The sequence below is a fragment of the Lipotes vexillifer genome, unplaced genomic scaffold (genome assembly GCF_000442215.2).
Source record: "Lipotes vexillifer unplaced genomic scaffold, Lipotes_vexillifer_v1.1 scaffold70, whole genome shotgun sequence".
Classification (NCBI taxonomy): Eukaryota; Metazoa; Chordata; class Mammalia; order Artiodactyla; family Lipotidae; genus Lipotes; species Lipotes vexillifer.
In genome coordinates, this window is record NW_006789896.1 from 1034853 (window position 1) to 1058858 (window position 24006).

Genomic DNA, 24006 nt, shown 5'->3' on the forward strand with positions numbered 1-24006 from the left:
TATATATATATATATATATATATATATATATAATCAGTTCAGAAATTATTAAATAACCTACTAATAGTATTTAGTCTATTAGTAATCTTTATCCATTTTCAGTGTGTTTCATGAACTCATGATATTTAGGGAGCATTTGCTGGCTTGTTTCTTTAAGAGAAATGTAGTTTGATTGAAGCTTTGTTTTTCTTCCTTTTCCTTATTGTAATTGTGGTTTCTTATGGCCCATTTTCCCTGTGTCTTTCTGCTTAACCCTTAAAGAAGTTCATATTTCAAGGAGTCTTCTATAATTTTGCCTTCTAGGACACCCTTTTAGTGGTGATTCTGTTTTCTTTCTCATGCGTGTGTTTTTTCAAAGTGTGTTAGGTGGACTCTAGGCATTTGATGGTGGGAAGGGTGAGCTGAGAACATGGAGTGTGACAGCAGCTGGGGAGATGGGTGTGTGACCCTTAGGGCAGGGAGGTTATTCCTCTGATGGTTGGGGGCGGCTCCATAACCCATAGCTCACGTGCTCACGAGTGTGTCTGTAGCCTTAGTTCAGCCATAACTGTTCAAGATGGGTTTCCCCTTGTCTCTTTTCAGAGCAACCAACGTGTCGACCTTTATAAGTGGAAAGACGGCAGTGGGGAAGTGGCCACAACCTTACAAGGCCACACTCGTGTCATCAGGTAGGCACAGCCGTCCACTGCTCCCTGGCCTGTCTCACTTTGTCACAGTCCCTCGGGAAGTGAAACAAAGACACCGTCCCCCTCCAGGCTTGACCCTCTGTGTTGCATTGGCCCCAGGTGGCTGCTGTGTCCTTAGCAGTCCTGAAGTGATGGTCTTTGCAGCGAGGAATAGCCAGTGTTTAGGAGTCAGCATCCCTGTAGCTGTTAACCCTGATCCCAGGAGACACTTAGGTACAGCCTGGTCCAGAATAAAGGGTTAGAGCTGTTTGCTGCAGGAGGGAGATACTTACGCCCACAGAATCCCCCAGCTCATGGTCGGTGGTGCCCCAGAGCACAGAGACCTTGGGGGCCAGCCCTTTGCTCTCTGTCCAGCCACAGTGGGGCACCACGTGGAGCTCCTGCATCATAGTCCATTACCCAGATGCCCAGTTGCTTCCCACTCGTGGCCTTCCAGCTGGCTTCTAGAATCTTCCTGGATCCATCCTTTTCTGGGTGGGGAAAACTTCTTGTGAGAAGTAGCAGCAGGAAGTGTGGGAGTGGTGAAGCTGACGTGGGAGGTGATGGGAAAGGCCAGAACCCCCGGCCTGTGTTAACTGTTTGTGTAGCAAGTGCCTTTCAAGGAGTGAGGATGTGGGTGGGGAGAACCAGAGCCCTGCTTGCCCTCCTTGAAAGCTGTGAGGCAACACGGCAGTTTGCCAGTGCTTTAAAGATGTTGGGTTTACTCAAGGTACCTGTGGTTGAGTCTGATTTAAAAAAACGATGTCAACAATTACGTGGGGTTTTTTTCTTTGTTTTGTCTTAGTTTGCGCACATGCATGTATGTGCGCTTTTGTGTGTGTATGTGTTTTAAGTCGAAATGCTCCGTTTCTTTTGGTTTGGGGGAGCAGGTGGTAACCAGGGAAGGACCTGAAAGTTTCCTTCAGAGCTTGGTTAAGTCTTCTTTCCCAAAGAACTTTGGAGATTCCCAGCCTAAACCATGTTCAGGGGCCCATTAACAGTGACTTTCTGAAGCCACTAGAAATGAAATCTGCGAATGCTTTGGAAATGGACTCTGAATTTTTTCTCTTCATTGTTGTCCTGTTTATTACTTGTGTTTCCAGTGACTTGGACTGGGCAGTGTTTGAGCCAGATCTCCTGGTCACCAGCTCTGTGGACACCTACATCTACATTTGGGATATCAGGTAAGAACCGTTAAGAGGCATAACCACTTGGCTGTGGGATGATCTGGGACCTTTGTTTTAGAGATCGGGTATCTTAATTTGGTTTTCCCTAGATGCAGACCCTGAGACGAGGAGACATTGCCGTTACGTTGTTTAGGAGGGGACAGAACTGCTGGTGGGGGTGGGAAGAGAGACAGGATCGGGAAGGCCACACAGAGAGGGCACATCATCTACTTGGGTACCACCATGAACAGGTGGAGCTTGATCTTACTGGGAACACTAGGGGCTGGTGTACCACTCCCTCCTCAGAGGTGTTCCCCTCCGAGGGCTGATGAAGCGGGGGTGCCATCCACTGTCAGTCATTGGTTGAAGGCTGTCCCTGGGGGCCTCATCTCCCTGGCACTTCAGGCCTGTCACAGAGGTTTGCAAAATGGGCTTCAGCAGCCAGGGAAATCCGTTGTCAGAGAACCACAGGTTCTGGCATTTGGAAGTCAGGCTGGAGTTTCCTGAAGTGGCAGATGACGGTGGGGGCATTCTGATGGGTACAGACACACACGTGCTGCAGCGAGCAGTGCTCCAGGACAGCTGCTTTGCTCTTGGTGACGCTTCACTTCCCCTCTGGAAAGCGGGTTGAGAGCCACCTTGTAGAGCAGCTCTCCATGGAGCAAAGAGTAGAGGAGCGCCCAGCCCAGGGCCTGGCGCGTCCTAAGTTCTTAATAAACATCCATTCCCGTTTCTCTTTGTAAAGCAGATTCCTTTCCCCGTAACAGTTAGCTGGAGGGCCTGTGGCCTCTCCCCAGCCAGGCCACTCTGCTCCCAAATGGCGGTGACTTTGTGATGCTTTACACTGAAAGGTAAACTGTAGGCAGAGGACAAGCCAGGTATTGAGGTTTGACTGACCAGACAGACCAGGGAAAGGGATCCTCAGGGAGTAAGGATGCACACAGCTGACTTCACCTGCATCCCATGCAGGTTAGCGCTTCCAAGGTGACAGGTCTAAGGGCAGCGCCAGAGGAGGGAGAAGGAGCAGAAAATCCAGGGGAAGTGGAAGAGAGGGGCTCTTAACGAGCAAACCGCCCCCTGGGAGCTCTGGGGCAAGCGTCCCTCATTTACATGAAACAGTTGTTTTCATAATTTAAAGACTGAAAGACACTTGAACTGACTTGCCTTCTCAGGTCTTCTGAACGGTAAGCCAGGGCTGCAGATTTGCCTTGTCTGGCCCTCCTAGCCCTAGGGGGCTGCCCAGTTCTGTCATTTTGACCATTCGTGGTGAATGGTTGAGTCTCCCATTGTATACAGGAGTAGTTTAAAAAATAAAATAAAATCGTGGTAAAAGCCGCAAAGCAAAATTTACCATCTTAATCATTTTTAAGAGTGCGGTTCAGTAGTGTTAAGTATATTCACATTGTTGTGCAACAAAGCTCCAGAACTTTTTCATCCTGCAGAACTGAAAATCTGTACCCATTAACCAACTCCCCGTTTCCCCCTCCTTTGAGTCCCTGGCAGCCACCACTCTACTTTCTGTCTCTATGAATTTGATGACTCTAGGTACCACGTGTAAGTGGAATCATACAGTGTTTGTCCTTTTGTGACTGACTCACGTCACTTAGTATAATATCCTCAGGGTGCATCCATGTTGTAGCTCATTACAGTATTGCTTTCCTTTTTAAGGTCTAATAACAATCCATTGTATGTAGAGACAATAGTGTATTTATCCGTTCATCAGTTGTGGACACTTAGGTTGCTTCTACCTCTTGGCTGTTGGGAACATCCAGAGTAGTTTTCCAGTCCACCTTGGCAGTGCTGTTGGTTCTTGCAGAATTACGCCTCCATGACTGTCCCGTTGTTCCACAGGAGAAATGACACCAGGAAGGGGTTCCCTTGGCTCCCTCCACCCCCGCATCAGAGTCACCCAGGCCACGCCAGGTCGTGTATTTTGTTCTCTGTGGATACAACTGTATAATTGGAAATTCAGACTTAGCCTCAGCTGAAGAGGCTTAGAAAGTTCATCTCCCTGGAGGGAGATAGGCTTCTCTTTACACTACTTTTTAAGGTCCTCCCATTCCCACTGAAGTCCAAGAACTCACTGAAAGGAAAGTGAAGAAATGCGAGCAGTGGGAGAAAGGCACCAGGTGGATGGGGGCAGGTGAACGGGCTTTTGACTTCTGACTCTTATGTTTCAGAGATACACGGAAGCCGACCGTTGCGCTATCTGCTGTAGGTGAGTGGACGCCCCCCCCGCCGTCGGCCTGCATTCCCTTCCTTCCACTGCTTCGCTCCCACTGACCCCCCGTCCCCCATGCCCCGGGCTCTGTCTATGGTCGCGTGGACCTGTAAGGTCCGCGTCACAGGGCCCTTCTCCTGCTCCTCTCAGAAGTTAGAGTCAGGACTGTAGAATGTGGTCAGGAACTTATTTCAAAATTCAAGGGCAGGAGCCACATTGGTTTGTTTTTAAACTTTTTCTTGCGGAAACTTTCAAAAGTGTATAAAACTAGAAGAGGATGAATTGCCTTGTGTTCATCATCCAGCTTGAACGTTGTCAACGAACAGATAATCTTCTTTCCTCTTTCACCTACTAGCCCACCCACCCCTACCCCTATCCCCTTTGGGATTATTTTGAAGCAAATCCCAGGTGTCATATCATTTCATCAACAAATATTTCAGTAAGTATTTTTAATAAGAGAAGAATCCTTTTAAAAAAAACATAACCACAATACCATTAGCATACCTAAAAATATTAACAGTAGCTCTTTAATGTCATCAGATATTTAAGCAGTATTCAAATTTCCCCAGTAGTCTCAGTAGTTTTGTTTTTTGTTCTTTTTTTACAAATTATTTGAATCAGAAGCCAAATAAAGTCCATATTTATAATTGGTTGATATATTTCTCATCTCTTTCAATTGGTAGGTTTCTCCTCCCTTCCCTTTTTTGGTTGGTTTGTTTGTTTTTCCTTCCCTGCAGTTTCTTTACTGAAGAAACTGTGGTTTCCGCACAGTCTAGATTATACTGATTGTGTCCCCGTGGTATCATTTATGGGCATACTGGGCATACTGAAACTTTGAAATTACTTTCTGAGCTACCTGTTTTCATCACTCTGTTGGGATTTGACTATTTTTTCAGTTCTGCATTGGGCCTGTTACAGAGTATTCTCACCACTTCCTGAGAGTTGAACTTGGGCATAGAACTGGTATACCTTGCCCACCATGATGAAGCCCAATCATCAGTATTCTATTTTGGCATCCTTGGTCAAAACAGATCATATTATCTATCTCTTAAATCCTGCTTTTTTTTTTTTTTTTCCTTTTTTGCAGTACACGGGCCTCTCACTGTTGTGGCCTCTCCCGTTGCGGAGCACAGGCTCCGGACGCGCAGGCTCAGCGGCCATGGCTCACGGGCCCAGCCGCTCCGCGGCATGTGGGATCTTCCCGGACCGGGGCACGAACCCGTGTCCCCTGCATTGGCAGGCGGACTCCCAACCACTGCACCACCAGGGAAGCCCAAATCCTGCTTTTTTGTATCTTCTTGCATCATTTGAATTCACATTTGGTGTTTGCTCCAAAATGATCACATGATTCTTCTTTTTATCCCCCTGCACCCCAACACCTCATCATTTGAAGGCATTAAACATCATGACTGTATTAAGCAGTTGGTTGGTTTGTTCTGTGAAGTTAGGGACCACATCTGCCTTGTTCAGGGCTACAGACCAGGGTCAGCCTAAGCACCTGTCCTGTGGAGATACTCTGGAAGTGTTTGTTCCATGGATGTGGAACTCAGCCACCTGTGTCTCTTGTGCTGAGTGCTTAACAGTTGTGCTGGTGCCTCCCTCACAACCTGTGCACACACACTTGTAGGCATTTATGACCTGAGGCATAGAATGGCCAACAGACGTGGTTGCAGAGGACACATAGCTGAAAGAAACTACTAATGGTCTGTGAATGCTGCAGTCATCCATCCCTGAATTTGTTGTTTCTACTTGCAGGCTTCTAAGTTAGATGGCTTATAGAGGACCTCTAAAAAGAAAGATTATTCTAATTTCTTTCTTTTGGGAGTCTTTCTGAAAAAACAGAGGTAGGAGACTTCTTTTTTTTTTGCACCTCAGTGAGCTCTCAGTGGTGGCAGAGCTCTCATTCCCTGAGAGGTGCAGCCCAGGTGCTGCGCCTCCCCAGAGCCTGTGGTTCTCATCTCTCTATGAGCACATTGTTTATACCTTGGGGTAGGGGGTCAGTAAGAGCATGTCTGTGTGTGCTCCACAGCGTTCTCTGTTTCTGAGAGCTCCTATGGTCTGGGAGGTCTCCGTTTGACCCTGGTGTCACAATCCTAGTAAAACACGTTGAATTAGGGCCTTCCCAGAATCCTCTGGGAGGCTTCATGTTCTGATGGACCACCTACTGGGAAAGGCATATTTTCTTGGAACTTGTTTTTCTTTTCTTTTCCTTTTCTTCCGGTTTTATTGAGATATAATTGACACACAGCACTGTATAAGTTTGTGTACAGCATAATGATTTGACTTACGTACATGATGAAATGATGACCACAGTAAATTGAGTGAACATCTATCATCTCATTTAGACACAACATCAAAGACATAGAGAAAAATTTTTTTCCTGTGTTGTTGAATTCTTTGGTAACTCGGTCACGTGGAGATGGAGCAGTATTTTTTTTTTAATAAATTTATTTATTTATTTCTGGCTGCGTTGGGTCTTTGTTGCTGTGTGCAGGCTTTCTTTAGTTGCAGTGAGCGGGGGCTACTCTTTGTTGCTGTGCGCAGGCTTTCTCTAGTTGCAGTGAGCGGGGGCTACTCTTCGTTGCTGTGTGCAGGCTTCTTATTGCGGTGGCTTTTCTTTGTTGCAGAGCACGGGCTCCAGGCGTGTGGGCTTCAGTAGTTGTGGCGTGCAGGCTCAGTAGTTGTGGCACATGGGCCCAGTTGCTCCGTGGCACGTGGGATCTTCCTGGACTGGACCTTGAACCTGTGTCCCCTGCATTGGCAGGCAGATTCTTAACCACTGCGCCACCAGGGACCCTGGAGCAGTCTTTTTTTACACACTTTCTCCTCTAGCTGATATCATTTCTTGCAAAGAAACTGGGTCTCCTAAGTAATAGGAGACCATCCTCCAACTTCAGGGTCTCCATCATTCGTTCTTAGGTGACGTAAGGTGCCCTGTGTCTCAAGGAAAAAAAAACACAACAAAAAAACAAATAAGCAAACAAATACCCTCACCAAAACCAAGCAAGGATAAGGTCTGGGCCTTACTGTTTCCTGTTAGGTTCTAAGTCCTTGCTTTCTGTCTCATACTCTGCGGATTCTTGGGTCAGGTTGCTCTCCAAAGTCCTGGATCCACTGCGGTGTCCCCAAGTAATAAACACCCACCCAAAAGGAGAGGGTGTCAAAGCAGAAATGTCATATGTTGTCTGAGCAAAGAACAAGAAGAGGTGCAAGGAGAGTCATCATGTGATTCTGGTTTAACATAATCATCGTGATTATTTTGAGTCAGTTGGAAGTGCTGCTATGTCCCAATTTTCCACCTGTCTCAGCCCCTTCTGGCATCTTCCAGTATGCCTCTCTTATGTAGCTCTTTTGTCCCCATTGTTGTTACCTCTGTGTTCTGGCAGAGGACTGAGTTCACACGGTGCCAGGAGTGTTCCCTTTCCCTGTCTCCACGCAGGGCCACGTGTAACCGCTCGCTGATGGGGAGATGAGAGTGGGCGTGGGGTGCACATAATTTTCTGAGGGCAGAATTGGGCCACACTGGGGCTTATTCTTCAGCTGAGCCTCATCTGGAGGCTGTGTTTTTCCAAGACGCTCCCTCCCCCAGAAACGAAACCAAAAAAACCAGTGTGGGAAGGAGCAGGCTTTGAGCTGAGGCTCTTCTGATTGGGAGCGCAAGCTTGGTGTCCGAGAGGATTAAGGGCCAGGTTGTGTGATGTGTCAGTTACCAGCCAGCAGAGCCGGGCTGAGCCGCCGCTCTGTAAGAAACTGTATTTCCCTGCTGATTCTGCTCGGAGGTAACCTGAAGGTTTTTTTTTTTCTCCTTAGTGAGATTATTTCCTCAATTAGGTGACTCTGATCCTGTTCCCATGTGTTAATTCATTTATTCTTTGGCTTCATTTTCTCCTTATTGCTGGAGCTGATGCAGTCATAGAAGCTTGAAGAGTTCTGTTCTTACTCATCCGGAGCTCATTATCCAGCTCCCCTGGATAAGCTCCACTCTGGTACTGAAGGCGTTGAGGGCAACAGCTTTCCTCCCCTGATTTTTCTTTGCAGCGGGGGCCTCACAGGTCAAATGGAATAAAAAAAACGCTAATTGCCTTGCCACCAGTCATGACGGGGATGTACGGATATGGGACAAGCGGGTAAGTAATCTTTTTCCCCTCTGAGAGGATATGAAGAGGATGCTGTGAATAGCAGGACTTGTTTTGAGAGACCAGGGTACCCTGTGCAGCCTGGTTAATTGCCATGTTAAGATCCTAGTACCAGATGACGTTTGCTTCCCTATCAGACTGGTGTTGATGGAAGATAAGGGAGTGAGACATTATGATCAGTGGTTAAGAAAATGAACTTGGGGAATTCCCTGGCGGTCCAGCAGTTAGGACTCTGAGCTTGCACTGCAGGGGACACAGATTCAATCCCCGGTCAGGGAACTAAGATCCCGCAAGCTGCGTGCTGCGGCCAAAAAAAAAAAAAAGAAAATGAACTTGGCCTGACCTTAGCTAGCGTCCCATTTTGCTGCCTCCTGATTATGATATCAGGTGAGCCACAGACTTTTCCAAGCCTCAGTTTTCTTTTCTTTAGAATAAAGATGATAATAGTGTGTGTGTCCCTGAGGGGGTCAAGCCTGGGGGACCAGACACTGTTCTAGAATGGTCAGCAGGCTTCATATTCCTGCCCCAGATTGCAAAGTGAAAACTCATTGTTCTAGGACATTATACCATCTAGAATTAAATCACTGAGGCAGGATACTTGGTATGCTCAAATCTTCCCTTGGAAGTCTAGCTGTGCCTCAAATGAGCCTGCAGTGCGTACGTTCTCCCTGCATTAGCCCATGGACCTGAGAGGCATGAAAGAGTTGCAGGGTTCTGGGCTGCTACTGTAATGGCAAGTCTGGAAGTTTGATATGTTGGCATCAGTGAGAACAGTGATGCAGGGAAAGGGCCTCTTCCATAACTAACTGCCAGACGATTGGGTAAGAATGCAGAGCGTGGTCGACTTCTGTAAGATCTGGGGTGTAAATTCTGCTTCCTGCTCTGTGAAACCTGCCTTCGTGGGGAGGACGTACTGTTAGTTTTCCTGGAACTTGTTCAGGAACTGTCCCAACTGGGATGCTGACTGTAAAGTCTCAGCCTTGCTTCCGGCTGCCCTGCTCCCTTTCCCTTCCAGCAGGGAATAAAGTCATACAGTTGGAGAGGAGAGGGAAGTGAAGCAGAGATTGGGAGGCTGCTGGATTGGGTGCCAAGACCTGCTGGGAAAGGGGTGTGCTGGCCGAAGCCCTCGCTTTAGGTGGCTCTTAGGTGACAAGGTGATTTTATAAGGAAAGGATGGATGGTGCATCTTCTATATGTTAGTTTTATCTCTGTCCCTTTAGTCCAGTCTGGTAATAGTCATTCTTCATCCATCTTTATTTCTTCAATTGGCAATTGGTTTTATTCATATTTGTCACTGGTATAGCATTTAAATATAGTAAATTGTTTAACTAAAATGTTTGGTTAATTTGTTGTACTTGTGTATTTGCTTTAGACTGTTTTCAGAGCCATAGGCAAAATAAACAATTGGGTATTTAGCCATGAACTCGGTCAGGACCTGTTTTCCAAAACAGTAGCTGTGTTCCTTATCTTGTAGAAATATACTGCTGAACTGTTTCTTTCTAACCTTCTGACTGGTCTACTCATAACCCTGACTTCCCTTAGCGAGCCTTTTATCTATTTTGTTTAAAGAGCTTTAACTTTTTCTTGGCTATTAATACTTAGGACTTCTGTTCATGTGGATTGTAAAGCTTGTTGGTTGTAATTTCACTTCTCTGGCACTTTCTAGTATCAAAGCAGGACTATTGGCAGCAAGCATCACAGACTTAAAAAAGTGCAGTATCAGTGGTAATGTTGGATTTTCACTCAAATTCGTGAGTGACTGGTAATACTAGTATTTCTAAATGTTTATTATGCACAGGCATTGTTCTAAGAACTTTATGTGCATTGATTCATTTCTCTTTATAACTAACCTTTAAAGTAGGTAATATTATTACCCCATTCTACAGCTGAGTAAACTGAGGCACAGTTTGTTGCCAGGATTTAAATTCAGGGAGGCTGGTTCTGGAGATTGCACTCTTAACCTAATAGACCAGTGCTGATTACAGAAAGTAACACATGCTCTTTGTTGAAAATATAAAAGAGAAAATAAAAATCATTTATAGTCCTTCCCCAGAGACAAATGCTAATATTTTGGTGTTTTCTTTTCTTATGCTTTTTTTAAAAACATGGTTTATCATATCATATGCATAGTTATGCATACTTTTTTCATTTAACATTACAACAAATGCATTTCCCCTGTGTTATAAGCTCTAAGTTTAACTTTTAGTGGCTACATCATATTGTATCAGATAGCTGTACAATAATTGGTTCTAACATTTAATTATTCCCCACTTATTATTCATGTTGTTTCTGGTTTTCTAGGTGTTCCAAATAACACCAAGATGAACATCTTTGGTACCTAAAGCTTTTTGTGAATTAGGATATTCCCTTAAGAAAGGAAGAATTTTAAGTCTGTTGATAAAAATTGTCCAGTTTTTTCCCCGAACAGGTTATACTATTTTTTTTTTTTTTGCGGTACGCGGGCCTCTCACTGTTGTGGCCTCTCCCGTTGCAGAGCACAGGCTCTGGACGCGCAGGCTCAGCGGCCATGGCTCACGGGCCCAGCCGCTCTGCGGCATGTGGGATCTTCCCGGACCGGGGCACGAACCCGTGTCCCCTGCATCGGCAGGCAGACTCTCAACCACTGTGCCACCAGGGAAGCCCAGGTTATACTATTTTATATGTACACCACCAGTGACAAATGCAGCCTCACTGCATTGAATATTATCTACAAGTATCTTCTAACTTGATTGCTAAAAACAATCTTTTAATGTTTTAATGTATGAATATATTTCTGAGGTTTCCTTCTGAATTTGTTTTATATATGCTTATTAGTCATGTATTGTTTTCTTTTGTGATGTGTGTTCATTCTCTTTTTGAGGTCTTAGGGCTTGATCATTTTAAGATTGGTGGTTTTCCGACATAGAGAACAAACTAGTGGTTACCAGTGGGAGAGGAAGGGGGGAGGGGCACTATAGGGGTGGGGGATTATGCGGGACAAACTATTATGTACAAAATAAGCAACAATGTTGTGTTGCATTGTACAACACGGGAAATAAAGCCAATATTTTATAATAACTATAAATGGAGTATAACCTTTAAAAATTGTGACGCACTATATTGTACACCTGTAACATACAATATTGTACATCAATTGCACTTCAATTAGAAAGAAAAAGATTAGTGGTTTTACCCCCAGGATGGGGTTGGGTCTGTTTAGATGTCACAGCCCCTCTTTGTGGGTGATTGTGAAGAAGGGGAGCAGGAATTGCAGACCACGGTACCAAAGGAGAAAAGCATCCGTTACCTTGTGTCCTTCATTAAGGCCGTACCTGGAGCCAGAGCGGAAGTAGATTAGGCTCACAGGCCCGTATTCAGAGCATGCATGAAGGAGAGCTGGAGAAGTCTTCTGTCATTTGTTTTCAACAAAACAAATGGAGGGCTTCCCTGGTGGCGCAGTGGTTGAGAGTCCGCCTGCCGATGCAGGGGATACAGGTTCTTGCCCCGGTCCGGGAAGATCCCACATGCCGTGGAGCGGCTGTGCCCGTGAGCCATGGCCGCTGAGCCTGCGCGTCCGGAACCTGTGCTCTGCAACGGGAGAGGCCACAACAGTGAGAGGCCCGCGTACCGCAAAAAAACCCCAACAAAGTGGAATTTCTTAAGAACAGAGATGGTCTCTGGGAGTTTTTTGTTGTTGTTTTGGCTGTGCCGTGCGGCATGCAGGATCTTAGTGTCCTGACCAGGGATCAGACCTGTGCCCCCCTCCAGTGGAAGCGTGGAGCCCTAACCACTGGACCGCCAGGGAATTCCTCTGGGAGTATTTTTGTATTCCCACTCGGCACCCAGCAGACTGTTACATGGTGGACACTATGAGTTCCTTCTGAAGTGACAACTCTCGTTGCTGATCCTGTTTCAGAAACCCAGCACAGCAGTGGAATATCTCGCAGCCCACCTCTCCAAAATCCACGGCTTGGACTGGCACCCAGACAGCGAGCACATTCTTGCTACCTCCAGTCAAGACAACTCTGTCAAGGTGAGCGGCTCCCCCAGGGCAGTTGGGGGGCATGTTTGGGAGGCATCAGGGGTGTGTCAGCACTTCAGAAGGAAATTTGCAGTAAGTCAGCATGGCGCGTGTTTCAGGGGTGCATGTGCTTTTTGGGGAGCTGGGCAAGTACACCTGGTTGTGTGGTCCAGCGGGAGTGATGTAGTAGCACGTATCTGATATGGCTCCTGGCATTTGTTTAGAGGCTTTTCTTTCTCTTTGTGAAAGGAAGTCAGAGGCAAAAACATCTAGAAAGGAAAAGAAGTTTACTTGCCAAGAAGTTGTCAGGAAGTCCCATTTCAGGACTGGCTCATCAAAATAAAAACACAACAGATAAACAAAGGAGAAAAGCCCACATGGTCATTAAAGTTACCAAGTTTACCATTAGTCTGGGGTGGAAAAAGAGTGATTTTCTCACGTGATTATCACATCTGCACAAGTTAGGACGTCTTCGATCATCAGCATTTCACAGGTAGAGTTGGAGTTGTTTTATTAGAGATTCTCTAACTTACAGGAGATGCGCAAGAATTTATGTATGTCGGTGACCCTATTATTTTTGGTTTCTCTCAGTGTTTCTTGTTTGTTTATCCTCTCTGACTGTGGGATGTGATATGCACCCTTGTTCAAAAGGATGCAGGGCACAGAGTTAGCTGTGCCCCACAGTTCCTGCATATGATCAGGTCTCTGCCTGGAAGGACAGAGATTTAACCACAGAAATTTGCTTAGCAACTTTAGGATTCAGCTTCAGCAATTTAATGCTTTGTTTTATTTACACAGGCATGTACGTCTTTTTGGTATGGTTAGCAAAGCTAGAATCGTACACTCAGGCTTAAAATCTAACTTCTCTCTGGAGGTTTGTAAATCCCCTGGGGTTGTAATTTGTTCTTATGTGCCAACAGTGGTTTTTCTGTTTGTTTGTTTGTTTGTTTTGGATTTAAGTGTTTGTCCCCATACCCCATCAGCTTGTTTCCCAACTTCAGGAACCAGAAATCATCCGATTCACCTCCTTCTCTTTCTTTGAGGTCCCCAAGTTTGTCAATATTCACTGACAACTTTACTACCCTTGAGGCTCGGATTTCATAGGTAATAAAGCAGATAACAGGCCAGTTTCCACATGTGAAACACAGTCTTATTCCTTACTAGTGGGCTTAGCTTATGAATGTAATGAGATTTTTGGCATGGTATTTGATTTATTCCACTATACCCTGGTAGGAAGACAGTTTTTATTGAACATATACAAATAACATAATTGTAAAAAGTGAAGCAATTTAGAGGCACTTACAATAGTCAACCATTGTTTTTAGTAATTGGTTGATAAGCCTCAATGCATTGCCATTTTTTCCTACATAATCATTTTCTTTAGTTTATCTGACAATTTATTAGCTTATAATTTATAACAATAATTTTTATTCTATTTGTCTTTTGTGAATTCCAAGGGGTCTGCTGGAACAAGATACCGTTGAATGAGTTTCACTTCACTTTGTAGATTGTAAACTGTAAAACTGTTGAATTGAGGGTTAGAGCTAGATCAAGAAGAAAGAAAAGGATTTTTCTTCTATGGCCATTAAAAATAGAACATGAACTGCAATGAAATTAGTTCATGTCAGTTTGGATAGCCAATTGTTTTTTTCCTTATCTTGGGGTAAGCAGGCTATTTTACAAAATTGCCATCTTCCAGACTGAGTCCTGGAAATCCAGACCCAGTTCCCTTGTCCATTCTGACATGTTCATGGTTTAAGGGGAGCCATATTGAGAAACCTGTACCCAGAGGCTGTTCCCTGTGATGTCAGCAGTCAGGAACCTGGTTCTTGACCGAGGGTCTTCTGACATTTCTTCAGAAAAATTTCTTTTTGATCCCTAGCTTGGAGCAGAGGCCTTTGGCAATAGTAAGAGGAAAGCAGAAGTTACCTATGGATAGGAGGCAGCATGGCTCTGGTTAACTTATTATAATAACCAACTTTATCACATTGAAATAGACTGAAGTCCTCCATTCAACTATAATGTAATCATTTCATAAGACCCCATCAATGATGGCCTTGAGAATAAGAGCTTTTTTTTTTTTTTTTTTTTTTTTGCGGTACACGGGCCTCTCACTGTTGTGGCCTCTCCCGTTGCGGAGCACAGGCTCCGGACGTGCAGGCTCAGCGGCCATGGCTCATGGGCCCAGCCACTCCACGGCATGTGGGATCTTCCCGGACCGGGGCACGAACCCACGTCGCCTGCATCGGCAGGTGGACTCTCAACCACTGCGCCACCAGGGAAGCCCAATAAGAGCTTTTTATGAACAGTAAGGACTTTTTCCAGGATCCTCTATTTATCCCATAAATTATCTGACATAACTGTCACCAATTGATGAGCATATATAAATCTAGAAGCAAAATCTTTTTTTAAAAGGATTAATTTTATTAGTAGTTATCATGCCGGTCTTTGTAAATGAACGTGAATATACTTTTGTCCAACCTGAAAAGTAAACTATTGCTGACGTGCATTCAGAGTAATAATATTTTACTTGTATATAATCAACCCAGGGAGGGAGGTTGAACTTCTCTTTTATTTGCTAGTTTTTCGCATAGGGTGGACCTGGTAACAGGAAAGCGTTTACAAAGTGTTGGGCTAATTGAAAATATGGAGAATGCCAAGCATACCTAATTATTTCTAGTTTTCCTTCTTTTATAAATTGAGGGAGTAAGTCATAGTTTACCCCGTGGCTGTCTGGGAAACCCAAAAGCAGTTTAGATGGAAATGACATCTTAACAATTTTATTATGTTGAATATGGGACTTGAATTCGGCAAAAAAGAATTGTCAGAAGAAACAAGAATTGCCTCATGCTATACCTGTATAGTTCCACCCTCCCCAGCCCGTAACTTCTGGCAACCACTGATCTGTTCTCCATCACCGTAGTTTTGTCTTTATGAGAATGTCATTTAAATGGAATCATGCAGAATGTAACTTTTTGAGGTTGGCTTCTTTCACTCAGCATAATGCCTTTAAGATTCCCCCAAGTCGTTTTAAGAATCAGTAGTTCATATACTTTTTATTGCTGAGTAGTAATCCACTATATGGATATACTACAATTTATTATCTCTTGACCTGTGGAAGGACATTTGGGCTGTTTCCAGTTTTTGGTAATTGTGAATAGAGCTGCTGTAAACATTCGTGTATTGATTTTTTTCTGTGAACAGAACTTTTCAGTTTTCTAGGACCAACATATAAGAATGGGATTGCTGGGTCACATGGTGGGTGTGTGTTTAACTTTTTAAGAAACTGCCAAACTGTTCTCTGGAGTGGCTCCTCTCACCTTTTTTTTTTTTTTTGTCTGTGCTGCATGGCATGCGGGATATTAGTTCCCCAACCAGGGAATGAACCCGTGCCCCCTCCAGTGGACCACCATGGGAGGCCCCTCCTGTCACCTGTTGTTTTTTTTTTGCGGTACGCAGGCCTCTCACTGTTGTGGCCTCTCCCGTTGTGGAGCACAGGCTCCAGACGCACAGGCTCAGCGGCCATGGCTCACGGGCCCAGCCGCTCCGCGGCATGTGGGATCTTCCCGGACCGGGGCACGAACCCGTGTCCCCTGCATCGGCAGGCAGGCTCTCAACCACTGCGCCACCAGACAAGCCCCTGTCACCTGTTTTTGACAATAGTTCCTTAATACCTGATAGTTCAGAGTTTCATTCTTGGCCCTCCTGCCTTTGGTGCTCTGCCATTTCCTGCTTTCATGGCAAATGCTTGAGCTCTAAGTTTGTTTGTTTTTCTGTTAAAAGCATAGACGTCTCTAAGGCTCAGTTTTTGTCTGGCTCACCTGTGTGTTCCCTGCACCTTCCATGTTGGAGTGGTTGGAAGAGTGGACGTGAGTGGTTGGGCCCCAGATAGTCGCAGTGACCTTTTTGCTGCGTGGCCTTGACAAGTTACATCGTTTAGTAATTTAGCTTCCACCCTTGAAAAAGAGATTCATAACACCCACTGTATGATTGTTGTAAGGATTAGATGGGATGAAACTCTTAAAGCTCTAAACATCTGTCTGAAATGCAGTCAGCGGCCAGTACATTTTTAACTACTAGCAATAGCGGTAGTTAACTTAGTAGTTAAATTACTCTATGTGGTGTGAAGTGATACAGGATGAAAAGTTGTCACTTGTACCTTTCAACTATGAAGGTAGTTTAATAGGCAGGCTGGCAGTGATCTGCCTCAAGAAGTGATCCTCATGTGTTCACAGAAGTCTTTGTTTCTCCTATAATGTTTCTAAGTGTGAAAGGGGCATTTCCTGTGTGTCTCTGTCACAGGAGCATGGCAATGGGGGCTGACTCAAGTGCACTTAGAGGACAGAAAGCATGGAGTTTGAAGGCTATGCTTATTTCTTTTCTGTTTTTTTTAAAAATATTTATTTATTTATTTGGCTGCATTGGGTCTTAGTTGTGGCACGCGGGATCTTTGTTGAGTCATGGGGGATCTTTGTGGTTCATGGGCTTCTGTCTAGTTGTGGCACGTGGGCTCAGTAGTTGTGGTGTGTGGGCTCTCTAGTTGTGGCACACAGGCTTAGTTGCCCTGCGGCATGTGGGATCTTAGTTCTCTGACCAGGGATTGAACCCGCATCCCCTGCATTGGAAGGAGGATTCTTAACCACTGGACCACCAGGGAAGTCCCGGCTATGCTTATTTTGATAGTTGAGTTTTTTGGGTTTTTTTAATGGCATTTATTTCACAAATTATACTGCTTTCTTTCTTCCAGTTCTGGGATTACCGCCAGCCTCGGAAATACCTCAATATTCTCCCTTGCCAGGTGCCTGTCTGGAAGGCCCGATACACTGTGAGTGAGATGCCCTACCTCTTGCTCAGAAACATTATCTAGGTGTTTTGGACAGAAGGGGCCAGGGACATTTCCTCTTATTTTTTTGTGAGACAGTTTTCTCCTTCTGTCTTGGTTTAGAAGTGGGACAAAGGTGGTAATGACGGCATAAAAGCTGTTATCTATTTAAAAATTTGCCCTTGGGTCGTTGGGTGAGACTCTATACTAGAAGTGCTAGACTAGCTGGGCTGGGGAGCTGGGCAGTGTGAAGGTGGTCAGTAAGGGAGGGGAAGAGGGTAAGCTGGAGGGTTGAGAGGCTGGAGGTCAGTGGATCGTGGTGGAAAGAACTCTGGCTTTAGATTCAGAAGACCTTGGTTTAGGGCTTGGCAATGCCATTTAATTTTTTTCTCCAGCTTTACTGAGATATAATTGACATATAACATGGCATAAGTTCAAGGTATACAACATGTTGATATGTTACACTTACATATTGCCAAACAGTTACCACTGTAGCATTTGTTAACACTTCCATCGTCACATAATTACCATCTCTTTTCTGCAATGAGAACATTTAAGATCTACTCTCTTTTAACTCTCGAGTATATCATATGGTGCTATTAACCATAATCACACGCTGTACATTAGATCTCCAGAGCTTATTCATCTTATAACTAGAAGTTTGTACCCTTTGACCAGCATCTCCCTGTTTCTCCCACCCCAAACCCCTGGTAACCACCGTTCTACTCTGTTTCTATGAGTTCAGCTTTTTAGATTCCACGTATAAATGATATCATACAGTATTTATCTTTGTCTGACTTATTTCACTTACCATAATGCCCTCAAGGTCCATCCATATTGTGACAAATGGCAGGGTTTCCTTGTTTCTTGTCGCTGAATAATATTCCATTGTATATGTACCACATCTTCTTTATTCATTCATCCATTAACGGACATGTAGGTTGTTTCTATATCTTGGCTATTGTGAATAATGCTGTAATGAGCCATTTAATACTTGTGTGGCCTTGGGCAAGCCACCTGTGTTTTTTGAGTAATAGTTTCCTCCTGTGTCAAACATGAATAATAGTGTTTAATATGCCTTGCTCTTTTTTAAAATTGTGATAAAATTCCTTATTTTCAAGTGTCCAATTTGGTGGCATTTAGTACCTGTACAATATGTTTTCCCTTTGGAAAAAAAACATGTATGAAAATGCTGTATAAACCACAAAATGCTACAAGTATAGTGGATAGGCTATTACCGACCTTCCAACTTTGTTGCCAGATTGATAATTGATTAGAGATAATATATTTCCTTCAGTGTCAACTTGAAAGGGAGCGCAGGGATGAATGAAGGTATCTTTATGCATTAGGCTGCCGCCTGCTGCGTCATGGAGTAAAGAAGAGAATTGGGGTATTACTTGGCCTTCGCATCTGGGAGCACTTGGGAGGAAGTCAGGCTTTGCTCTTGTGAATTGAAATACTTTTCTGGATTAATATGTTTGCTTTAAAAAACAAACAGGAAAGCTCAGGAGTGCTGCCAAGAGGGCAGGAGAAAATAAATGTGCTCTTAGGTGGCTTTGGCTTAATTCCTTAAAGAACAGAGTCTGCCTGTCAACCAAATGAGCCCCTTAGCTACCTCGCAGATTGGGTGTTTATAAGTGGAAAGTGTCAGTCCTGAAATTGGAAGGTTTTCCTTTTCAAAGCTGTGGTCTTGGGGGCAGTGGGAAGGTGCTGCTTCACGTGGATGGTGTGCTTCTGGTGCATTTCTACATGGCAGGGTTTGTTTGCTGTCTGGGGTTACCCTCCGTGTGCTTTGCACACTCATTCTGGGAATGTACTTGATACCTCTCAGAGGGAACTCGTGGAGAGGAGCCGGGGTGTTCCCGTGTGCAACCCCTAGAGCCATTTGCTTATTTTACATTAAAAAACGTTCTTCTCCAAGTATTTGTCTTAGCTTTATTTTTTACTTGCTGTGGTCCCTTCCATCAGCAAAGAAAAAAAAAAGGAAAGCAAATGAAAAGTAGATGTGATGGTCAACTGACGGTATTTGGAAAAATGTTCCCCAGATGGGTTGGGGCCTCCCATCATCCAGTTTATTTTAATTAGGCGAGAATTCCAACGTGGGTAACTCAAGACTCAGCGGATTCTCCCTGGAACAATGCCTGCTTTTCCCTCTTTTGCCACAGCCTTTCAGCAACGGATTGGTGACCGTGATGGTTCCCCAGCTGCGGAGGGAGAACAGCCTGCTCTTGTGGAATGTCTTTGACTTGAACACACCGGTCCATACCTTCGTAGGCCATGATGATGTGGTGCTGGAATTCCAGTGGAGGAAACAGAAGGAAGGTGGGTGGGAGGGAGACCGCCAACTGATTTCCTCCTGAGCCCTGCTCACCAGCAGCTCCCATCCGGGTGGGCCACGTGATCGGAGGGGAGGATGCAGGAACAGGGCTGGCTTAGGAGCGGGAGTCAGGGAACCTCCCCCTTTAATCGTAGGTGGATGATAGAGTGTGTGGCTGTGCTTCTTCCCCCCAAGTCCATCCTCTTGTGTTCTGTGTAGTCTCTCTCCTGTGTGGAAGGGATCTGGAGAGGTCCTTGCTGTTGGATCATTTCTAGAGCTGAAAAACTCTGGGGTCATCGCACGATCAGAAATCCCTGGCACTTGCTCCTTCCGCCCCCCACCCCGTTTTTGTTTATTTGTTTCGTTTTGTTTTGGCTGCAACGTGCGGCTTGTGGTATTTTAGCTTCCCCATCAGGGATCAAACCCGTGCCCTTGGCAATGAGAGCGTAGAGTCCTAACCACTGGACTGCCAAGGAATTCTCCCTTCCCCCTCTATTGATGAGGGAGATGCAAGGTCATCGTCAGTACCACCTACCATGTATTCCCAGTTCTCTTCACAAACACAAAGTGGTATTTCACCTCCCAACCCCTTGAAGATAGGTTTGACTGCGTGACCTGCTTGGATCTTGAAACATGAACAAAAGTGATGCAGTCTCTTTTGGGTTGAAGTGGTAACAACCAGTGTGCAATTATTTACCCTCTCTGCTTCTTCCGAGGTACCTGGAGAAACTCCATGTGGTGCTGCTCCCACCAGGGTGGGGGTGAGGTGAAGATGTAGAGAGAGCAGGAGAGCCTTGCATTAAGCCACTGAGATTTGAGGCTGTTTGTTATTGCATCTTAATCTAGCTAGCCCTCATTCATGCATCATAAGTATAAGGGGGATTAGGAAGCCCTCAGCCTCAGTTTCTCCACCAACTCACCATGCAAACTTAGTTTCAACCTCCCTTGTCTTGAGATCTTATTGCCACACTCTCTAAATGTTTTCCAGACCAGAAGTGTATTTCATGGTCTTTCCATACGACAAAAGGAAAACTGGGCAGTGGAGTGGTGTGACTTGTCCAGAGTCCAGAAGAGGTCTCTGGTGGACCTGGGTTTAGAGCAGTCATCTTATCCCAGCTCTTTTGTGACCTTCACAAGCCTCTTCTAGGATAGTTTTTTTGTTTTTTTTTTTAAATTTTTATTTATTTAAAAATATTTCTTCATTTATTTGGCTGCATTGGGTCTTAGTTGCGGCACGCAGGATGTTTGTTGTGGCATGCAGGATCTTTCACTGTGGCGCATGGGGTCTTTGTTGCAGCACATGGGCTTCTCTCTAGTTGTGGCTCAGGGACTCTAGAGTGCACGGGCTTAGTTGCCCCGTGGCATGTGGGATCATAGTTCCCCGACCAGGGATTGAACCCACGTCCCCTGCATTGTAAGGCGAATTCTTAACCACTGGACTACCAGGGAAGTCCCTAGGATTGTTTTTGAAAGGAATCTTTTGATCATGCTCTTAATTTTCCCATCTTCATTTCCATAATCTGACTTGCTTCTAGAAACATGAGGCTGCTTGGTCTCTATCCATCAATTTCCATGCTTGACTTCATCGTTCAACTCTTTGTCCTGCATTTTGCCATTGAAAAGAGATGATAGAGTTTCCCCATGGTCTGGCAGCGAGAGGTTGGCCTGTAGTTTCGGACTGAAATAAAAAGTTTTTAGCAACCCATTTTCAGTTGTCTGTGTCATCTGTAAGCTGGCAGGGTGAATTGTATAAATTGGGGCTGTCTAGCCAGTAGTGAAATTTTGAGTACAAGTTATAGGTGTTTTTTAAAAATTCCTTTTTATTGTGAGATATATCATCTACAAAATTGCATAAAACATGTAGAGTTTATAATGTGAAAATCAGTGTGACTACCACCAAGGTCAAGAAAGAAAGCATTGCTAGAACCCGGAAGCTTCCCAATCACAATCCTTTCCCTTTCCTAGAGGTAAACACTATCCTAACATTTACGATAGTGATTTCTGTTTTTATTTTTACAATTTACCACCCATTTCTGCATCCCTAAAAATAGTTTAGGTTTGTTTGTTTTTGAACTTTTTATAAATGTAATCATCCTGCATGTATTCCTTTTTTTAAAAAAAAATTATTTATTTAGTTGCAGCATGTGGACTCTTAGTTGCAGCATGCACGCGGGATCTAGTTCCCAGACTAGGGATCGAACCTGGGCCCCCTGCATTGGGAGCCCAGAGTCTTACCCACTGGACCACCAGGGAAGTCCCCATCCTGCATGTATTTTTTTTTTTTTTTTTTTTTTAATAAATTAGGCCTCACCTCACAAGAACATAGATTTTTTTTTTTTTTGCTGTGTTGGGTCTTCGTTTCTGTGCGGGGGCTTTCTCTAGTTGTGGCAAGTGGGGGCCGCTCTTCACTGCGGTGCGCGGGCCTCTCACTCTTGCGGCCCCTCTCGCTGCGGAGCACAGGCTCCAAACGCGCAGGCTCAGTAGTTGTGCCTCACGGGCCCAGTTGCTCCGCGGCATGTGGGATCCTCCCAGACCAGGGCTCGAACCCGTGTCCCCTGCATTAGCAGGCAGACTCTCAACCACTGTGCCACCAGGGAAGCCCCTGCATGTATTCTTATATTTTACTTCTTTCTCAACCTAATGGTGTTCCATTTTCTTTTTACTGCCATGTCTTAGTCAGTTTTTATTGGACCACCTCAGGCTTTGATGTTGGTTTTTCACTGTGGTGAAGGAGCTCCCAGAGGTAGGAAGAGAATCAGGATGTTGTGGTCCAAGGAAAAGGATGCTTCATGAAGGAATCAGAGGTCATTGGTTTTGAGTTTTGCTGAAGGATCTCCATGCAAAGTAAGAGAGAAGCACTTAATTGTATAAATAGGTATAAATAGGAAGCCATACGATCATTAAGAGACCAGTTCCAAAAGCTGATTGAGCAGGGAAGCCTGATTGTAAGACAGCGGAAACAGAGGCAGCACGAACTGGTTTTGTGAATGAAGTTGCCTTCAGAGGCAAGGAGTAGACTAAATTCCTTGGAGGAGGCTGCTGCCCTCTCTGTTTGAAGGCAAGGAGAAGAGGCAAGAAAGGGAGTAGGTGTGAAAGCAAAGGCCCTTTGAAAATAGGGAATAGGGCCGAAGACCCAAGTGGAGGATTTGGGTTTAGAAAGGAATTAGGCATAACTTTTCTTCAAAGTCAGGGACATGAAAAGAGGCTGGATGTGGAGTCAGAAAATTGTTGCTGGGACTTCCCTGGTGGTCCAGTGGTTAGGACTCTGTGCTTTCACTGCCGAGGGCCCGGGTTCAATCCCTGGCCGGGAAACTAAGATCCTGTGAGCCATGCAGTGATGGCAAAAAAGAAAAAAGAAAAGAAAATTATTGTTATGAACATGGGCTAGATGGTGGTTCTCATGACAGGTAGTAGCTCAGAATAGTTGCTGTCTTGATAGTTGTGCACAGGGATGTATTAAAACATGGAGGAATGAAGGCCTGATTGAAGGCAGTGACACAGAGAAGGAACTTTGGCCCTCACTCACTCTGTTCTTTGTTGCCTCAGTTTCCCCATCCATAATATGAGGGAATGGATGAAATTATTTCTAGATTCTTTGCTCTCTAAAGATGGCCATAAAGAAGATTCTAGATACTGCAGAATTACCCTGAAATGTTCTGATCTTTCGTAAAGCTCTTTCAGAAAGCACCTTGGACCTTTTTATTGATAGGATAATTTCCCTTTGACCAGACCTATCGTGTGAAAATACAGTTCAGTCAGTTAAGAACATTAAAGATTGATTATTCCTTTTATAAAGAGATGCATTTCCTTACCAAAAAATTATTTGAAACAGTAAGATGTCACGATGCATTTAAAACAGTTCATTTCACAAGCAACCTATTCATCCCCAGCTCCTCTGGAGCACATAAAAGGAAGAACATTTGTGGAGGTGAAAGTTCAGTGAGACATTAAATCCCAGCATCACTCTTCACTTGCTAATTTGTGAGCTATTATTTCACTTCATTTAAGTTTCAGCTCAGGACTTCCCTGGTGGCGCAGTGGTTAAGAATCTGCCTGCCAGTGCACGGGACATGGGTTCGAGTCCTGGTCCGGGAAGATCCCACATGCTGTGGAGCAACTAAGCCCGTGTACCACAACTACTGAGCCTGCACTCTACAGCCCGCGAGCCACAACTACTGAGCCCGCGTGCCACAATTACTGAAGCCCGCATGCCTAGAGCCCATGCTTCACAACAAGAGAAGCCACTGCGATTAGAAGACCGTGTGTAGTCACGAAGACCCAACGCAGCCAAAGATAAATAAATAAATTTATTAAAAAAGAAATAAGGGCTTCCCTGGTGGCGCAGTGCTTGAGAGTCCTCCTGCCGATGCAGGGGACACAAGTTTGTGCCCCGGTCCGGGAAGATCCCACATGCTGCGGAGGGGCTGGGCCCGTGAGCCATGGCCGCTGAGCCTGCGCGTCTGGAGCCTGTGCTCTGCAACGGGAGAGGCCACAACAGTGAGAGGCCCGCATACTGCAAAATAAATAAATAAATAAATAAAAATAAGGTTCTGCTCAAAGGTGACTTCTTCAGGGAAGTCCTGTCTAAAAATAGTTCCCCTGTCAGTCTCTATCCTCTTATCCCATGTTATTTTTTTCATAACATTGTCACTACCGGCCATGTTATTGTATGTTTGTCT

The 24006-nt window shown here is 44.8% G+C and overlaps 1 protein-coding gene across 1 annotated transcript in view; it reads left to right on the forward strand.

Annotated features, from left to right (window-relative positions):
- The window catches only part of WDR59 (WD repeat domain 59), an 89511-nt gene that overhangs the window by 22218 nt on the left and 43287 nt on the right, over window positions 1–24006 (forward strand). Inside the window, exons 4-10 of the mRNA XM_007462941.1 lie at window positions 583–668; window positions 1769–1849; window positions 4012–4049; window positions 8091–8179; window positions 12084–12200; window positions 16936–17013; window positions 19176–19332. Of these exons, the coding sequence (XP_007463003.1) occupies window positions 583–668; window positions 1769–1849; window positions 4012–4049; window positions 8091–8179; window positions 12084–12200; window positions 16936–17013; window positions 19176–19332 (646 nt within the window). The remainder of the gene's footprint in view (window positions 1–582; window positions 669–1768; window positions 1850–4011; window positions 4050–8090; window positions 8180–12083; window positions 12201–16935; window positions 17014–19175; window positions 19333–24006) is intronic.